This window comes from Amblyomma americanum, chromosome 5, assembly GCF_052857255.1.
Source record: "Amblyomma americanum isolate KBUSLIRL-KWMA chromosome 5, ASM5285725v1, whole genome shotgun sequence".
NCBI lineage: Eukaryota > Metazoa > Arthropoda > Arachnida > Ixodida > Ixodidae > Amblyomma > Amblyomma americanum.
Genome location: NC_135501.1, coordinates 164,375,830 through 164,390,076, shown reverse-complemented (window position 1 = coordinate 164,390,076; position 14,247 = coordinate 164,375,830). Strand labels below are relative to the sequence as shown.

Below are 14,247 nucleotides of genomic sequence, written 5' to 3'. Positions count from 1 at the left end.
CAAGAGGCTAGTAAGCCTTGTGAGGTGGAAGGCCATTCCAGCCTTTAGAGGCAAAAACAAAAATCAATCTTGAAATGCAGTGGCGTGAGCTAACTGAGGCACAACAGTACTTGTGCGGCTAGTGCAGAAGGAAAGATGAGTCAGAACAGATTAGTTGGTTATGTGATGGTAAAGAGTTAAAAAAAACTCTGCAGTTTCTGCCCGACATGAAGAAATTTGAAGATACACCTTTGGTGCTGTGAAACTGGAGCTTCAACAATAGTCTGAGCAAATAAAACAAGGGCTCAGGTCTGAACTCATTCTAGGATTTTAGTTAAGTTCGGTTTGTGCCATGTGCCAGATGGTGCCACACAGGGGATCTGAACGCAAGTAACTTGGAAGACGGCGATGCTAAGTACATGTTATGGTGTAAATATCCTAGGCTGTGGGAGGGTGTACAAGCATTATGAGGTGAGACCATGCTACATTGCGAGCCATGTGAACGGCTGAGTATTTCAACCAGTATCCAGTGAAAATACCTTTCTCGGTAAGCCCTTATAAGTAGGCAAAATGTAGTTTTGCTGACAATAAAAAAAGACGTGAGCACATTCTTAGTAACATTAGCAAACAGGCTATTCTAGAGCATGCAAAATGTTGTTTTGGAGAACTAAAACATGGGTAGTTATTGCAAGATGGCAGACCCCTTTATATAGCCATCAGTGAAGGCATGTAACAAAACACTGAAGGGAAAGCCATAATGTATATAATAAAAAGTTGAGGCCCAAAGGCAATGCCTTGGGGGACATCCAAGACTGCAGGAAAAGGCAGGATGCTTAAGGATTGGCAAGGGAAATCTGCCGACGGCTGGCTTGGATCTAGTTTAGAGCTATTGGATACAGGTTAAAGCACGACAAAAAAAGCCATACATAAATAAGGGAATCACATGCTTTTTCAAAGCCAAGAAGAAAAGCATCTGGGGGGATATTGCAGTCAAGGTGCATGTCGTGAAGAACAAGAGCAAGTTGGCTATTGCAGGAATGTTTTCTAAAAGCTTGCCAATTTGGATGAAACAACTTAATGGGCCAAAACAATCTAGCAGGGCAAGAGTACAAAATGTGTTCGGTGATTTGCAGCACATGACAATGGCATAAATAGGGCCATAGGTGCTGGGTAATGATGGGTAAGAAACATAGAGGGGCCAAGCTATGATGAGGCAGGAAGCTATCTGCACAGTATGCACTAGATATGCGTACACCGTGCTTCCTGTCCCGTTGATGTTTGCTACAAATTTCACAAAACTTGGTACGGGTGTACTGTCGGGTGAACCGGCAGTAAGTTTGCATATTGAAACTGCGCTAAGGGAGGAGGACAACAGAGCAAGAATTGTTACTATGTGTAGTGGTGCTGTTTTCCGTCGACTTCGTTCCTAACATACCTTTACCAGCTCTACAGGGCTCATTTTGCAGTCTGCTGTTTTAAGTGGTGTCAGGTAAAGCCAATCGCTATTCTTCAACCAACAAACTGCTGTGCCATACAACACATCCTTCTAATCATCTTCATAAGTTGCAAGATAAATGTACTTCTTTAGTCTCATATTCAAAATAACAAAGATTAATTGCTTGTGTCATCATCAGAACTAAAAAAATTAACCATACTTTCACATATACAGCCATTCCTCATTAGTGCAGTCCTCGTTAATATGGACTCATACTATTAGCAGTGTTTCTGGGGAAAAAACTTTTTTCAGTGCACTTACGCTTTGCTAACAAACTTGCTGATCATAGTGGACAGAGTGAAAATGCGTACGGGCCATTGTTGCATATGTTCTTGTCCCATTAATGTGCAGAGGGGAAAGACTTAAAATTTTGGATTTGAGCAGATAAATCGAACGCTGCCTGAATCATATACCTATCTTGCACACTGGAATTGCCATCACAATGCTTGCCCCACTGTCTGCACAGACTGTTATGCTAACCCGTGGACTGCCAGGCACACTGACTTCTAACCAGCTCACACACTTTCTGGTTGCCAAAGAGCTTCTCTTTCTAGTGTAAAAATCACTGTCAGGGCTCGGCGAATCACATCCTGGCTTGGATTCCTCATTGCACAAAATGAAATAACCTGCTTAAAATTAAAACAACAGAATCGCTTGCTTATATTATAACCTCACGTATGCCTACCCGCAGCCCGCAATTATAGGTTAGCACTCTTTATACTGAGTACACCGCAGAAGAAAAGAAAAATGCAACACTCCTGATTCAGGCATGCGCAGCGGGCAAGAACAGAACTAGGCACCGGTGCAAAGCAGGGAATCTGCTAATGCAAGCAGCAACAGCTATTTCATTCAAGTAAAGGAATGGGTTCAAATTAAATGTGGTCTTTGCCTTGGCAGGTCAGTGGTTCCATTGATACTACAGGACTCTCAGAAACAGGGCAACATCGGTATTGCAGAACCAACCACCATGCAACAATGCTTAGCACATTTCAAGGAAATGAAATTAGCCTTGTTATTGTAGCTTTGAATCTGTGCAGGAATGGTACTGTCGTGACCACACAAATGTGAAAGGATAAGTGGGCCAGACAACCTAGCCGATCACTAGGGAAGGAGCAAATATGCGTCTATATGTCAGCAAATAAACTTTTGTTAGTGTAAAATGTAAGGAGGATTAAGGAAATCTTGGAAGCGTTCTACACTGTCGATACACAGCTGATTGTGCTCGCCATCGCCGTCACTCAGCAGACAAGTAATCATGTCCGTAGCACGCAGTCACAGGCAAATGAAGGTAGCAAGGTGCATGTGCATTCTGACATCACCTTCTCAAGGCTTCGAAACTGTGTTGTTAAACAAACTGGTGCGGCTGTCCCAGGGAGTGCTGGTGAATAACCACTTAACACCAGCAAAGCAGAGTTCACGAGCTGCTCTGCAACAATAGCATTGTGCACACATCCACTTTCGTACCGCTGATCTCCTGATCGAAAGGGACCGTGAGTAAAATCAACAACAAACAGTGTCACGGTTCATGAGGCGCTTCAAGGTCACCGAATTTTTCCGATTACAGTGGAAACCAAGATCCCACTTCAACTTCACATTGCCAAGAATTTGTCAAAGCAAAAAGGTAAAAAAAGCAATGGGGAAATATTTCCTTAACATATATATATATTTTTTTCAAGACTTGTTATGCACAACTTGTTCTGTGGACAATTTTTACCCCATAAGTTGCTGCCAGTTATTTTTTTTTTTGCATAACAGAGTAGAATGCTCATTGAAAAGTAGACTCATGAGTTAACACATATGAGAGATTCTACACTGTGAACTAGCCGTGATTTAAATGCGGCAATGATTCTTGTTCGTAATCGCGTAATACCATGTCACAACCTAAACCGAAATGGCTAGAGGAAGTGTTCAGTCACCCATTCATCGCGCAAATATTTATTGCAGACAAATATCTGCACAGCCGGCAGGAAATAAAAAGAAATGACGCCCCCGAAGATACATCTGCACTGCACACCAATGTTTTCACACAAGTCACACAGTGCCGCCGGCCACTCGTAACCCGAGCACCCATAATCACAAAATGTATTGAATGGAGCGCCAAGACGCAAAAGGATGGCAGCGTTGCTTTTGTCGCCGCGGAAAACAGTCCGGCGGCCGTGCAGCAAAGATCGTGTCACGTCGCACACACAGCAGTACTCGAGCACAGCGCCCGCACGAATCGCGATCAAAATGGTAATGGATACGTAGCAGAAATAACGTAGTGTGGTAGCGATCACTGCAACCATCGCAACGAATGCGACTAGCTGCGCAACGCCACGATCATTTCAGCATTCGGAAAGCACAGCGTCCGTCGTGAGCTTTCGCAGGCACACATTTCGCTGCCTTGACGTAAAAGCACTCGCTCCGATCGCAATCACGTTCACTACGCGGACACTTGTCATTGTGCTATGCAGCTCATGCACGCACAAGAAATTCACCGTGACTCGCCGCTGTCCGTGATGATCCTCGCAGGAATTACAAACGCTTACAACAACCACAAACAGCTCGAAATAAACACTTCGTGACACCGCCACTGCACAGGCCTTGCATCGGTTTGAAGCGGCGCTCTGTCAACTCCGTCAGCTTAGATGATTACAGAATTCAACTAGTGGAACTATCGCTCGCCACTGCTGAACGCGGCGAAGTTTGCAGTCGCTCTGAACACTGGTAATATCAAGATGTGGCCAATATAATATGCTTCGCGACATCGCTGCCACTGCCCAGGCCGCGCTCCCCAGTTCAGTCGACGGATGGCCATCTTGCCCCGGCAGGGCAGAACCGAGGCGGAGGGCGGAGGGGCTCGAGACGTCACTGACGTCACGGGAAAAGCAGCCAATAGCTGCAATCCGGTCCCCGGCCGGGTGCGCTCGTCCGCCAGAAAGTTGAAGTTGACCAACTTTCCATCCGTTCGCCGAACGAGGCAGATCCGCCAGGCCCGCTCGCGAAGCGGACGAGGCGGAAGGCGCTCCGAAACGATCGTACAACTGCCCTTAAGCCGTCGACGAAGTCTAACTCGAGTAAGTAAAGAAACACCAATATTCGTTCATACCATTTGAGTTTTTTTTTAACCGCGACAGCTCTTGGAGGTCCGTTCCTCCGTGGGTTTTGCGTCAGTGCGTAAGCGGAGGGTGGTTGCCATGAGAACCACTGAGAAGGAAGGTGGTTACTGTACAACTAGGAGAGTACGGCGAAAACTGTGGGATGAGCAATCAGAGGGTGATTAACGTGGAAGGAGGAGGGAGAGCAGGACCGGCCTTACCTCATTCGGCGCCATGTGCGACCCTTACCAAGGCTCTCTCCCCCCTCCTTTCCGGCTAATAAACTCATCTTTTCTTCATGGTAACCTTTTCTAGATTGATTCCTTTTGTTCGTTTTCAGGAGAATACCTGGTAATAAAACAAAATTGTTTTTGGCAATTCATTAACGCGAGCTGTGAATTTCGATGGGTGAAGCCTGAAGTGAGACTGCAAATCAATGGCGCAGGCCAGAGGTCGTCCCCATGACGCCATGAATCTAATTCAGATATCGTTACGGAACCTTGCGGGCCTTTTGAACTGAGAATTGAGCTACAGCTTTGGACATGCAACTTTGTTTTCGATGGACGAAATTGCCAGAGATGATCTGTCAAAGTCGACCATAGATAATTCTTTATCAGCTTTAATTTTGAGAAACTTCTCTTCGCTGTTGCCCCGGATACGGGCAGTGTAAGGAATAATGCAAAGCGCGACTCATGTGTTTGGGAAGTTATCCTCGATATAAGCTACACAACTTAATATAAACTAAAGAACGTTAAGAGGTGTGCTACAATCAGGAGGAAACAGGCTGCTTAGGTGCAAAAGTTCGTCACAAAGGTCTTTATCATTTATGTCAGCACTTTGTCCTTGTGAGCATGGTGAAGGCGACTTCTGTCGGCATCTGCTGAAACTCTCATCACTCATGACAACTATCTGTCTTCTGAGAATGTTTTAGCTACGTTTAGCACCACTGCACTGGGAACAAAAAAGGCTGACTTTATAGAAACTCTGATGTTGGCAAATAGTGTTAGGTAAAGTGTATGGGTAAAGCCGTGAGGAGAAGAAAGCTTGATTTCGTACAAGCCTCTCTTGGGATGCAGCGAACCTTGTTTGCCATCTTAAAGCTAGAGCGACGTTCTAATGTTTCTCTCTGGGCGTGTCTGTGTGCTATGGAGGCAAATCTGCTGGGCATTGATATTTGACTTTTTGGAGAACATATTTTAACTGACTTCTCTTGACGCAGGTTCAGCATCAACTTTCAGTGAGGAGGCCCGGGCTTTGACGTTGCATTCCACTTGAACCCACCCTTCAGTCACTGCCAGCTTGATTCGCGGCAGCTTCCGGAATGGGAGCTGGGGCATCGCAGAGCGCAAGTGCTACTTGTCTTTCTCTTCCCGTGGCATTAAGTTGAACTTAATTAAGTTTGAACTTAATGCCACGTACGTTTGGCACGTAAAGCTCACCTCCGGAAATTCTCTTTGAAAAGCTTTTTTCCAGGAAGCCAATTTTTGGCCTTTAGTGCAATAATTTATTTCATGGCCTCTTTTTTTTTTCTCTAGCTTTGCCGTGCGAACATTTCATTTTTACCATTTATTTTTCCTATTTGATATAATTTGAGGGTCTTCACTACAGGCCCGTTTTAAATGCAGTACCCTTTCTTTTACTTAACTTGACAACTGAGGAGTTTTAGTATTGACAAAATCCAAACTGATTAGCCTTGAGGACTTAACATGCCGGTAAGGTTTCGGATTTTAAAGCTGAGGGCTAAAGTTAAATGTATGCATCCACATACGCTACAGTGTTCCCACCGCATGACTGATTTGGGTACAGCTTGGTACAGGAGCGATGTTAGTTCGAAGTATCTGTAACTACAGAAAATAAACAAGTATATCAGTATCAAAATATAGATACAGTAACAAAAGGGAAATTCAAGGGCGAAATGTTTTCTTAAATCGCGCGCAGCTATACGGAGCAGCCTCCACCATCTCATGCAAGAACGTCCTGTCTTGCAGTATTTAATTTCCGTTTAATTTGGACTTGTGCTATTGGTCGCTGCTTTCGGCAACATAGGCCATGAGGGATGACGTCTTAATAGTGTGCCGCGCTGTCCCAATCGTCACCACGCGCAGGTCGGCCGTGCAGGTCTGGCACGCTGGAATCCACAACAATGACCAGAAAAGTGCTTGACTGGTCATTATTGTCCACGTAGAACGTCGTATTCTATAGCCGAAAATACACAGCCCAGGACTGCAGTCCCTTATCGCAACGGCTGCTGCTTGCTTTCTTGCCTGATTTCAAAGAAAATGGTAAGCATGCTTACTCTGCAGGCAGATATGTTATGACGCGCATAGCCTCACGATTGATAGCTTCAAAGGAGTCCCACTGTCTGATGGTACCCGGTAAACATGGACGCATTGAAACAAAGGCGACACCCGTGACCTATTGTGTACTGTATGACATCCGCTTTCAATCTGCGTCGTGTGGTGTGTCACTCAAGGTATGTCGTAATCATTGGGGCTCCTCTGCTATCGGCAGGTTGTACAGATGAGGCGTAATTTCAGACTGCGCCTAACCCTGCCGTTATATCTGAACCGATGAGGATTGCTGAAAGCACGTTCCAGACCTCCGGGGCTCTTGTCTTGGTGCAGTCGGCGCTGGACGTCACCCTGGAGACGCTCTGCTCGGGCACGACCATCGACCTGGCGGGCCGAGTCGGGAGAAGCACCGATAGGTGAGTGGGCCTGCAGGCCACCGCTGCAGTACGTTTATGCCCCATCACTGCTTCTGCGCAGGTTCTGCATCAACCTGGTGGCTGAGACGGGTGACATAGCCATCCACATAAATCCGCTCTTCGATGAGGGGTGTGTGGTCTTCAACTCTTACCGCGGCGGCTATTGGGAGCACGAGGAGCGCGTAGTCCGAATGCCTGTGCAGCGGGGGAGCCACTTCGAGACCAGGATACGCGTCGATGACGCAGGTTACCAGGTATACGTGCGCTGCTCTGGTACTGACCTCTGGAAAGCGTGCACTGCGACGTTGATTGCAGTGTTTTAATTGGTTCGGGCCTGTTTATCTCGATCTAACATGCGCGTTCAGGACAAAGCAGAATAGTTGATAGTATCATATTGTCCTGTTGATTGACAGAGCAGCCCAGCAACTTTTGCTTGTGACAACATTTCTAATCCCCATTGTTCCTTACTTTACGAATGAGCCGGTTGAACCAGCTACCTTGGACACCCAAGGCATACCTAATCAAGTTTGCTTATTTCAGTATTTCAGAAGGCATTTCTCGAGCTGCTACGCTCTAGCAGTGCATCCTTCTGAGGGTTAGCGCGTAGCCAGAGGTACAGACACCAAACTTAGTACGTCTTTCAAACATATCTGCATTGGGCGCATAAGTTTTACCGCAATAGGCTGCCGTTCTGCAGGAACACGGGCATTCTCGTCGCCAGCTTTGTCAGCGGAAAGGCAGGAGGCTTATATTACAAGCCACGTAGGTGATGCGATCTTGTGACGTCATCACAACCACTACCAGAACTTTTGGGCAAGCACTTCAACTTCCCTTGGCAGCGAGCACGTGGTGCATGACTTTGGGCAATCAAAAATGGCGCGCTGACCTCATCCGTGACGTAAGAAACAATTACCGAGTGGTTTAAACTAAAACGCTCTAGGGCGCTAGGCTTAGTGGCTGTGGCTGCGCTGTGCCCCGACTTTCTGGCAATGCTGCCCCACCGTGGCAGTGGCAGTTAAATTAATGATGGGGCGCGAGAGATTGTTCGGGAAGTGCAACCTGCAGGTCTCACAAGCCCCACTGGTGGCTGTGTTAGAAACAGCCACCTGTCGTGGCAGTGGAGCATCGCGTAACCGCTATACACGGCTGCTCCAGGAGTGTTATATACGAGGGCTTCCCAGCGATCTATGAGTGTAAAGTCGAGAATGAACAATTCCCCATGTATGGGCATGCAGGCAGAACATAGGCGACATAGGAGGAGTACTTTCACGGGAACGATCTGTAATTCTATCGCATTGCAAGAGGAGGTTGAGCGTTATGTGATGGTGAAAGAAAGAAGAGTGTCCGTGTCTGCAAAGTGGTACGTAAGGAGGACCCTGGGCGCAGGTGAAGGACCCGTTAAAGGGACACTGAGGAGAAATTGAAGTTGGCTTGATCGATAGAATACCAGCTCCTGATCACAAAAACGCCACTCTTACTGAAAACAAAGCTCTTGTAAGGTAGAGAAAAGCAAGAACTAAAATACAGGTATCGGCGCCACAGGCCAATCTCGCAAGATGATGATGATAACAACTTTAATATTCCACCAGATAAGGAGGCCCCCTACTCCCCGACCCCGGCACGCAGGCCTAGAGGACGGGGGCGGGGACCTCCGCGATCACAAGCAGGCAAAGAGGCCTTGACTCTTCGCGGCTTCTGTCGCCAGGCGGATGGCTTGTTGCGGTTGAGCAGAGACCTCGCTCCGCAGCAGGGCTTCTCAGGCTTATCTACGATTTATGTTTGCTTTAGCCTCTGAGGAGCTAGCGCATTCCCAGATTATGTGGTCGAGGGTCCCTCTCTCACCACAGTGCTTGCACTTATCGTTTTTTCTATCACTATAGTCTGAATATGATAAGCCCAGACCGGGTTTACGAAGTTCCCAGCTTGAAGGCGCCGCCATGCGACTGCTTCCCTATTGTTTAGATTTTTGTCCAGTGGTGGCACCAGTCTCCTGCATAACCTATAATTTTCAACAATCTCCGTGTAATTTTGCAGACGCTCGTCCATATTCCGGCAGTCGGACGGCTCCACAGCCACCCGGAAGTAGAGAGCTCGGGCTAACTCGTGGGCCACCTCTTTGCCAGAAACGGAGGCGTGTGCGGTGGTCCAAATTAGACTGATTTTTCTGTTGAGGCGTTGAGGCGTTCTTCTGTTGAGATTGGGACCTCGTCCTGCTAGAGGGATTAGAAGGACGAGGTCTAAATCTCGCAAGTACAAGCGTGGTGACATCATAGGACAAGAGACGCCACCTTGGAGGAATTTTCCTTACTCCTTGGGGTCACGAATCTGTGAGGCTGACAAAGGAAGGTTGCGCGGTTCAATATTGAAGTAAGATTTGTTTTAAAACCAATAGTGCACTTTTATCACACAAGGAAGACAGAAAAAATACAATCTAAATGTTGGAAGCAAAGAAAACCGATGCTTGGCGGCGGCCAGGAGAGTTTCGATTTGTTATGGCGCTTCACGTCTATGAGCTTTGCGTGTCGCGTGGTTTTGTTTTTGACGCGCCTCGATTTACAAGCGCCGAACTGCAGAGGAACTCCAAATGCCGCTTCAAGTGCTAGTTAACCTTTGAAGGAGCCTGTTAAGGCTGGTCACGATCGATGAAAAACTATGATGGCACAATGGTCGGTGATCGTACAAGGCAGTTCGCAGTATAAAGAGCACTTGTGTCTTCGCACGCTCGCCCGGCGAAACATTCCCGGCTGGGCCAGTCGACTTCAAACTACTTAACGGAGATCGTTTATTAGGAACGGGAGACAAGGTACAAGGCAGTTAAGAAAAGTTGCTGATGGCCTAGCTTTGTTAGGCCAGGATATACGTAGCGAAAGCGCGGAGGCTTCTGCATCAGAAGAGTGCATTCAGTAGATGTGCCTTTATTCATAGTTTACTTTTGGGCCGTCATGGCGGAGTGGCAGCGTCTCCGCCTCATACGCGAAAGGCCCGGGTTCGATTCCGAGCCGTGGCACAGGTTTTTTTTTTATTCAGTGAGTGGGCGGGGGGTTTCAGTGGCTCCCATAGATGCCGCCACCGAATACGTTGGTTAGCGGTTAAGCGTAGGCTCTGTTAAGACGCGTTTATACTCCGGCGTAACGCGCGCGCGCTGCACGGCGACGTCACGTGGGCCAAAGCGAGACCCTCTATACTCCAACTGCGCTTGACCGCCGACGCGTTCGGCGGCTTCGGCGCACTCTGACCGCACTGGCAGAGACTTGGAGCATGTGTCTATTACGCTCCGAGTGCGCCAGCCGCCGCCGGCTCGGCCAGACCAATTCGGCTCCGCGGCGAGGTGCGCGTTGTGACGTCATTCAATAGCTTCGGCAGTTGGGCGGAGTTGTTTTAGCTCTCGGCTAAATCAATCCCTTCACAGCACACACCTGAAGGTACATGCAAGTGGGCGAGAGAGCCCGATCCAGTGGACCCCGTACCACCGGAAACCCGCGGAAGCCTTTGAAACGTCGTGCGTCGGCTTTACTTTCAAGCCGCCAACTTTAAACGCGAGAGCCCTTGAGCATTCATCCGTTTTTTTATGGCAAAAAATAAATAACCCGGCCCTTACAACCGTGGGAGACCTCGACGCCGCCTGCTGCACCGTGCAACCGCACCGTTCAAGGAATCACAGTCCGTTGGCCCCAAAGCCTCGGCCAGCCTCCGATGGGCGCGACGTGCCGACCTTGTCCTGGCCCCTCGCGACTCCCCGCTCTGGGGTTATGATATTTAATTTGCAACGACTGCTCACGGCGGAAGGGGGAAATGACCCGCCGGCGCCTAACCTAACCGTGCTCCCACAAAAGCATCGCACGCTCTCTGGGGCTGAGGTCGCTGAAATGCAGGGCGGAGTTTTTGCGAGAACTACGTCGTCGGGTTCGGGAACGGGATCCATGGCAAGACGCCTGTGCAAACGTAAACGAAGCGACGGTAGCGACCCCCGATAGATGCCTTCAACGTGCGGCGGCGGTAGCTTTCATTTCGGCTGCTGCGCTAGACCGCACCGCGAGCGGCCAGAAATCATGGAGTCGGAGTTTACGTCACATTTCACGTCACTCCGTCCTATGACGTCATAAGAGTGCGCCGTGACGTCATAAGAGTTTTCGAGTTTGGATCGGAGCGGCGGGAAAACTTTTTCACCTTCGAATCCAAATTTCTTTGAAATAAACGCATCTTTCGCTCCCGGAAAAGCGGCAACAAAGCCATGAAATGCCGAACTGTCAGATTTTGATAAAAAAATCGATAGTTCTCCGCACTGTCCCTTTAACACTATCGCGCCATGGCTTTAAGGCAGAGGTTTACTGTTCTTTAAAGTTTTCATTGGGCAGAATCTATAATGGTACCACCCTTTAATACTGTTATTCTCCTTGAGAACAGCTAGCTTTTCAAGTAGTGTAAGATTACAAATTTTATACCTTTTTCACACACCCCTTTATCTCGCGCTGTCGTGCGCACTTCCGAGCTTCTCCTACCTGCACTACCCCTATGTCCGAGACGGCAGTGCATATCAAGTCCCCACTGAAATTATGATCACCGCCACCACCTAAGTTGAAACGCTTATCGCCGACATAAGCATAAACTTTCTCATTAAGCGTCGAGATCAACTTGTGTTCCTGTGAAAACAAAACTTGTAATATGCTCTTCCCCAACAGCACATGGCTTTTCTATGTAGTAACCAGTTCCACCACCCACAGGATGTGCTGCTGGAAAACAACTCTATTAAGGTGGTTGGTTAGGCTTTGGATGCTCTGCAAGCTTCACTGCTGAAACTGTTCTACCAACAAGGTCGGGCGTGTGCTTTGCAGGTGGCTTTCGACAACAAAGATTTTACTTTCTTCAAGCACCGGATGAACTGCTCATTGGTAAAGCGGCTCGTGGTGGAAGGCAGCGTCACGATTCGACGGTTCGACCTGCAGAAGTAGACACTGCGATCCGCGCTGGAAAGGAATCCAGGTTTCCTAGATATTCGTACCATAATGTGAACACTGTTTGCCTGCTTTGCATTCGGCCTGTCCTATGACTGACACTCAGAAAACCAGAGAGGTATATATGCTGCTTTGAGGAAAGAGAAAACGAAAGGTTTGTTTGCGTGCACTGGAAACTGAAAATAAAAAAATGCCCCACCAGAGAGCGCCACATCCACGACCTTAATGACTCATGTAGAAAGATCTGTTCGCAGCAATAGAACGTGGTCTGACCTGTAGCTAGGACAGTTGATCACAAAACTTACCCGCCTGATCTGCAACATTACAACTTGTACAGACGCTGGTCTATTCGGGAGTAGGCTTCAGTGGAAAATGAGAAGGATGACCCACCGAGAAGCACTACTTCATGTATCAAGGTTACATAAAAAAAAAAACTTTCCCCGTGTCTGTTGATCTTGAAAGCTGCTTGCAAGAAGCAGGATTTTTTTTTACACATTTTATTAATGAAAACGGCCATGAAAACCGAAAGGAGAGCCACACTTATCGCTGAATGTTTTGATGCCTTTCCTAGGCGCAGTAACCCCTGTGGTTTCGGGCCCTGTTATAGTAATAACGTGAACATGCATTTCGACTGAAAGACATACGATACTTCATTTCCAACGTTTACTAAGCCGTGTTCCTCACAAGCCTTTGGATCTATGTGACACTACGTGCAGCAGCATACTGTCTGTGCTGTGTTCCTCACAAATGAATTATGTCATGCCTGCGTGGTGCGATCTCAACAACATAAATTATTAGTACTGCATGATTTGCTCCGTTGTCGATTGAAATTCAACAGAAACCCCATTGTTTGTCTCGTGCATTATGAAACAAACCAATACACCGAAACAGCTTGTATTTGTCTATTTCTCTATTACGATTGTGTATTTATGTCTATATGTATATTAAGCAGACTATGACATCAAGACTGCCAGAATTGAGACCCTCGTAGCTATTGAGCAGATTAGACACGTGACGGAAGCCAAGTGACCGAAAGCTATAGGAACATAGGGGATATTTTTTTATATGAAATTTGTGGTGCGCATGAATGGGAGATTGATAGGCTAGTTATTTTAGAAGCAACCAGATGCCGTCGGTGGAATCCGAACCTACGACCACCGAATTTCGCGTCCGGTGTTCTACCAACTGAACGACAGACGTGGGGAGCGCTGGTGAAGAGTTCCAACGTTAGGTCACACTACACATAAATACCCCCGAAAGCAGAACATTGACAGCCGTCGCCGTAGCTTAGTTGAGCTCTGGACGCGAAATTTGGAGATCGTGGGTTCGGATCATCAAGCACCCTCGGACTGAGGGTTTGTTCACGGAAGGTTGTGGCCAAGTACTACACCAGGCTGGCCAAATCCTGCTCTGGTGAGGGAGTGCGTTGTCGGTTCTGGTCACCGAGATCAGGCCGCACCCCAGGCCTGGTTATGCAATTCCATCGACACGCGGAGTTTATTTTTCAAACCTGGTTGCAATTTGCGTGTACCGGGATTCGAACTCCGGTCCTCTTGCACGCTAGGCGGATACTCTACTTCTGCGCCATCAATCCTCCAGCCTGGACAAGGCCACTACAAAGATGAACGATTACAAGAAACCGTGGAAGGGGAAGGGATTCAGCGTAATGAAGCAGGAAGGCGTTAAAAATTCCTTCAGGGCCACCCGGTGATTTCGATTTCAGATTTAGGAGTACTAAAAAAAACCTCCCTAATTATGAATTACAGCCTGCTACTACTCGTTTTAGTTTAACAAATGGATCGGAGACGGGAATCTGAAAAGGCGGACTGGAAGACAAGATAAAATTCAGTGGCTATCTGCGGCTTGCTGCGCAAAATTTTTTTAGAGCGAAAGCTCTTCTTCGCGACGAAAGCTGCAAAAGCCAGGCCATCGCTGAAGTCTTGACCTTAAATGAATAAACAAAAAAAAAACAATGCCGTGACTTGGATTCGAACCTGTGGCTGCACGAACAGGTCAGCTACGCCGGCCACTTCACGA

The 14,247-nt window shown here is 47.6% G+C and overlaps 1 protein-coding gene across 4 annotated transcripts; it reads left to right on the top strand.

Moving 5' to 3' along the window:
• The first annotated feature begins 4,240 nt into the window (after positions 1 to 4,240).
• Positions 4,241 to 12,413, top strand: LOC144132913 (32 kDa beta-galactoside-binding lectin-like). Of its 4 annotated transcripts, none has more exons than XM_077665654.1 (5): positions 4,241 to 4,530; positions 5,771 to 5,896; positions 7,176 to 7,258; positions 7,320 to 7,512; positions 12,091 to 12,413. In XM_077665654.1, the coding sequence occupies exons 2-5, from the start codon at positions 5,873 to 5,875 to the stop codon at positions 12,205 to 12,207; spliced, it is 417 nt and encodes a 138-aa protein (XP_077521780.1). In that variant the 5' UTR covers positions 4,241 to 4,530; positions 5,771 to 5,872; the 3' UTR covers positions 12,208 to 12,413. The 4 variants fall into 4 exon arrangements, with proteins under 4 accessions (XP_077521780.1, XP_077521779.1, XP_077521781.1 ...); XM_077665653.1 differs by having other exon boundaries at positions 7,063 to 7,258; XM_077665655.1 differs by lacking the exon at positions 4,241 to 4,530 and adding an exon at positions 6,657 to 6,833.
• Positions 12,414 to 14,247: the final 1,834 nt, after the last annotated feature.

Excerpts from the sequence above, each read along its gene's own strand:
- LOC144132913 (XM_077665652.1), top strand. The coding sequence starts at position 6,917 with ATGGTACCCGGTAAACATGGACGCATTGAAACAAAGGCGACACCCGTG. Across the intron at positions 7,025-7,088 it reads CGTGTGGTGTGTCACTCAAG|ACTGCGCCTAACCCTGCCGT; the intron begins GTATGTCGTAAT and ends GCGTAATTTCAG. Across the intron at positions 7,259-7,319 it reads GTCGGGAGAAGCACCGATAG|GTTCTGCATCAACCTGGTGG; the intron begins GTGAGTGGGCCT and ends GCTTCTGCGCAG.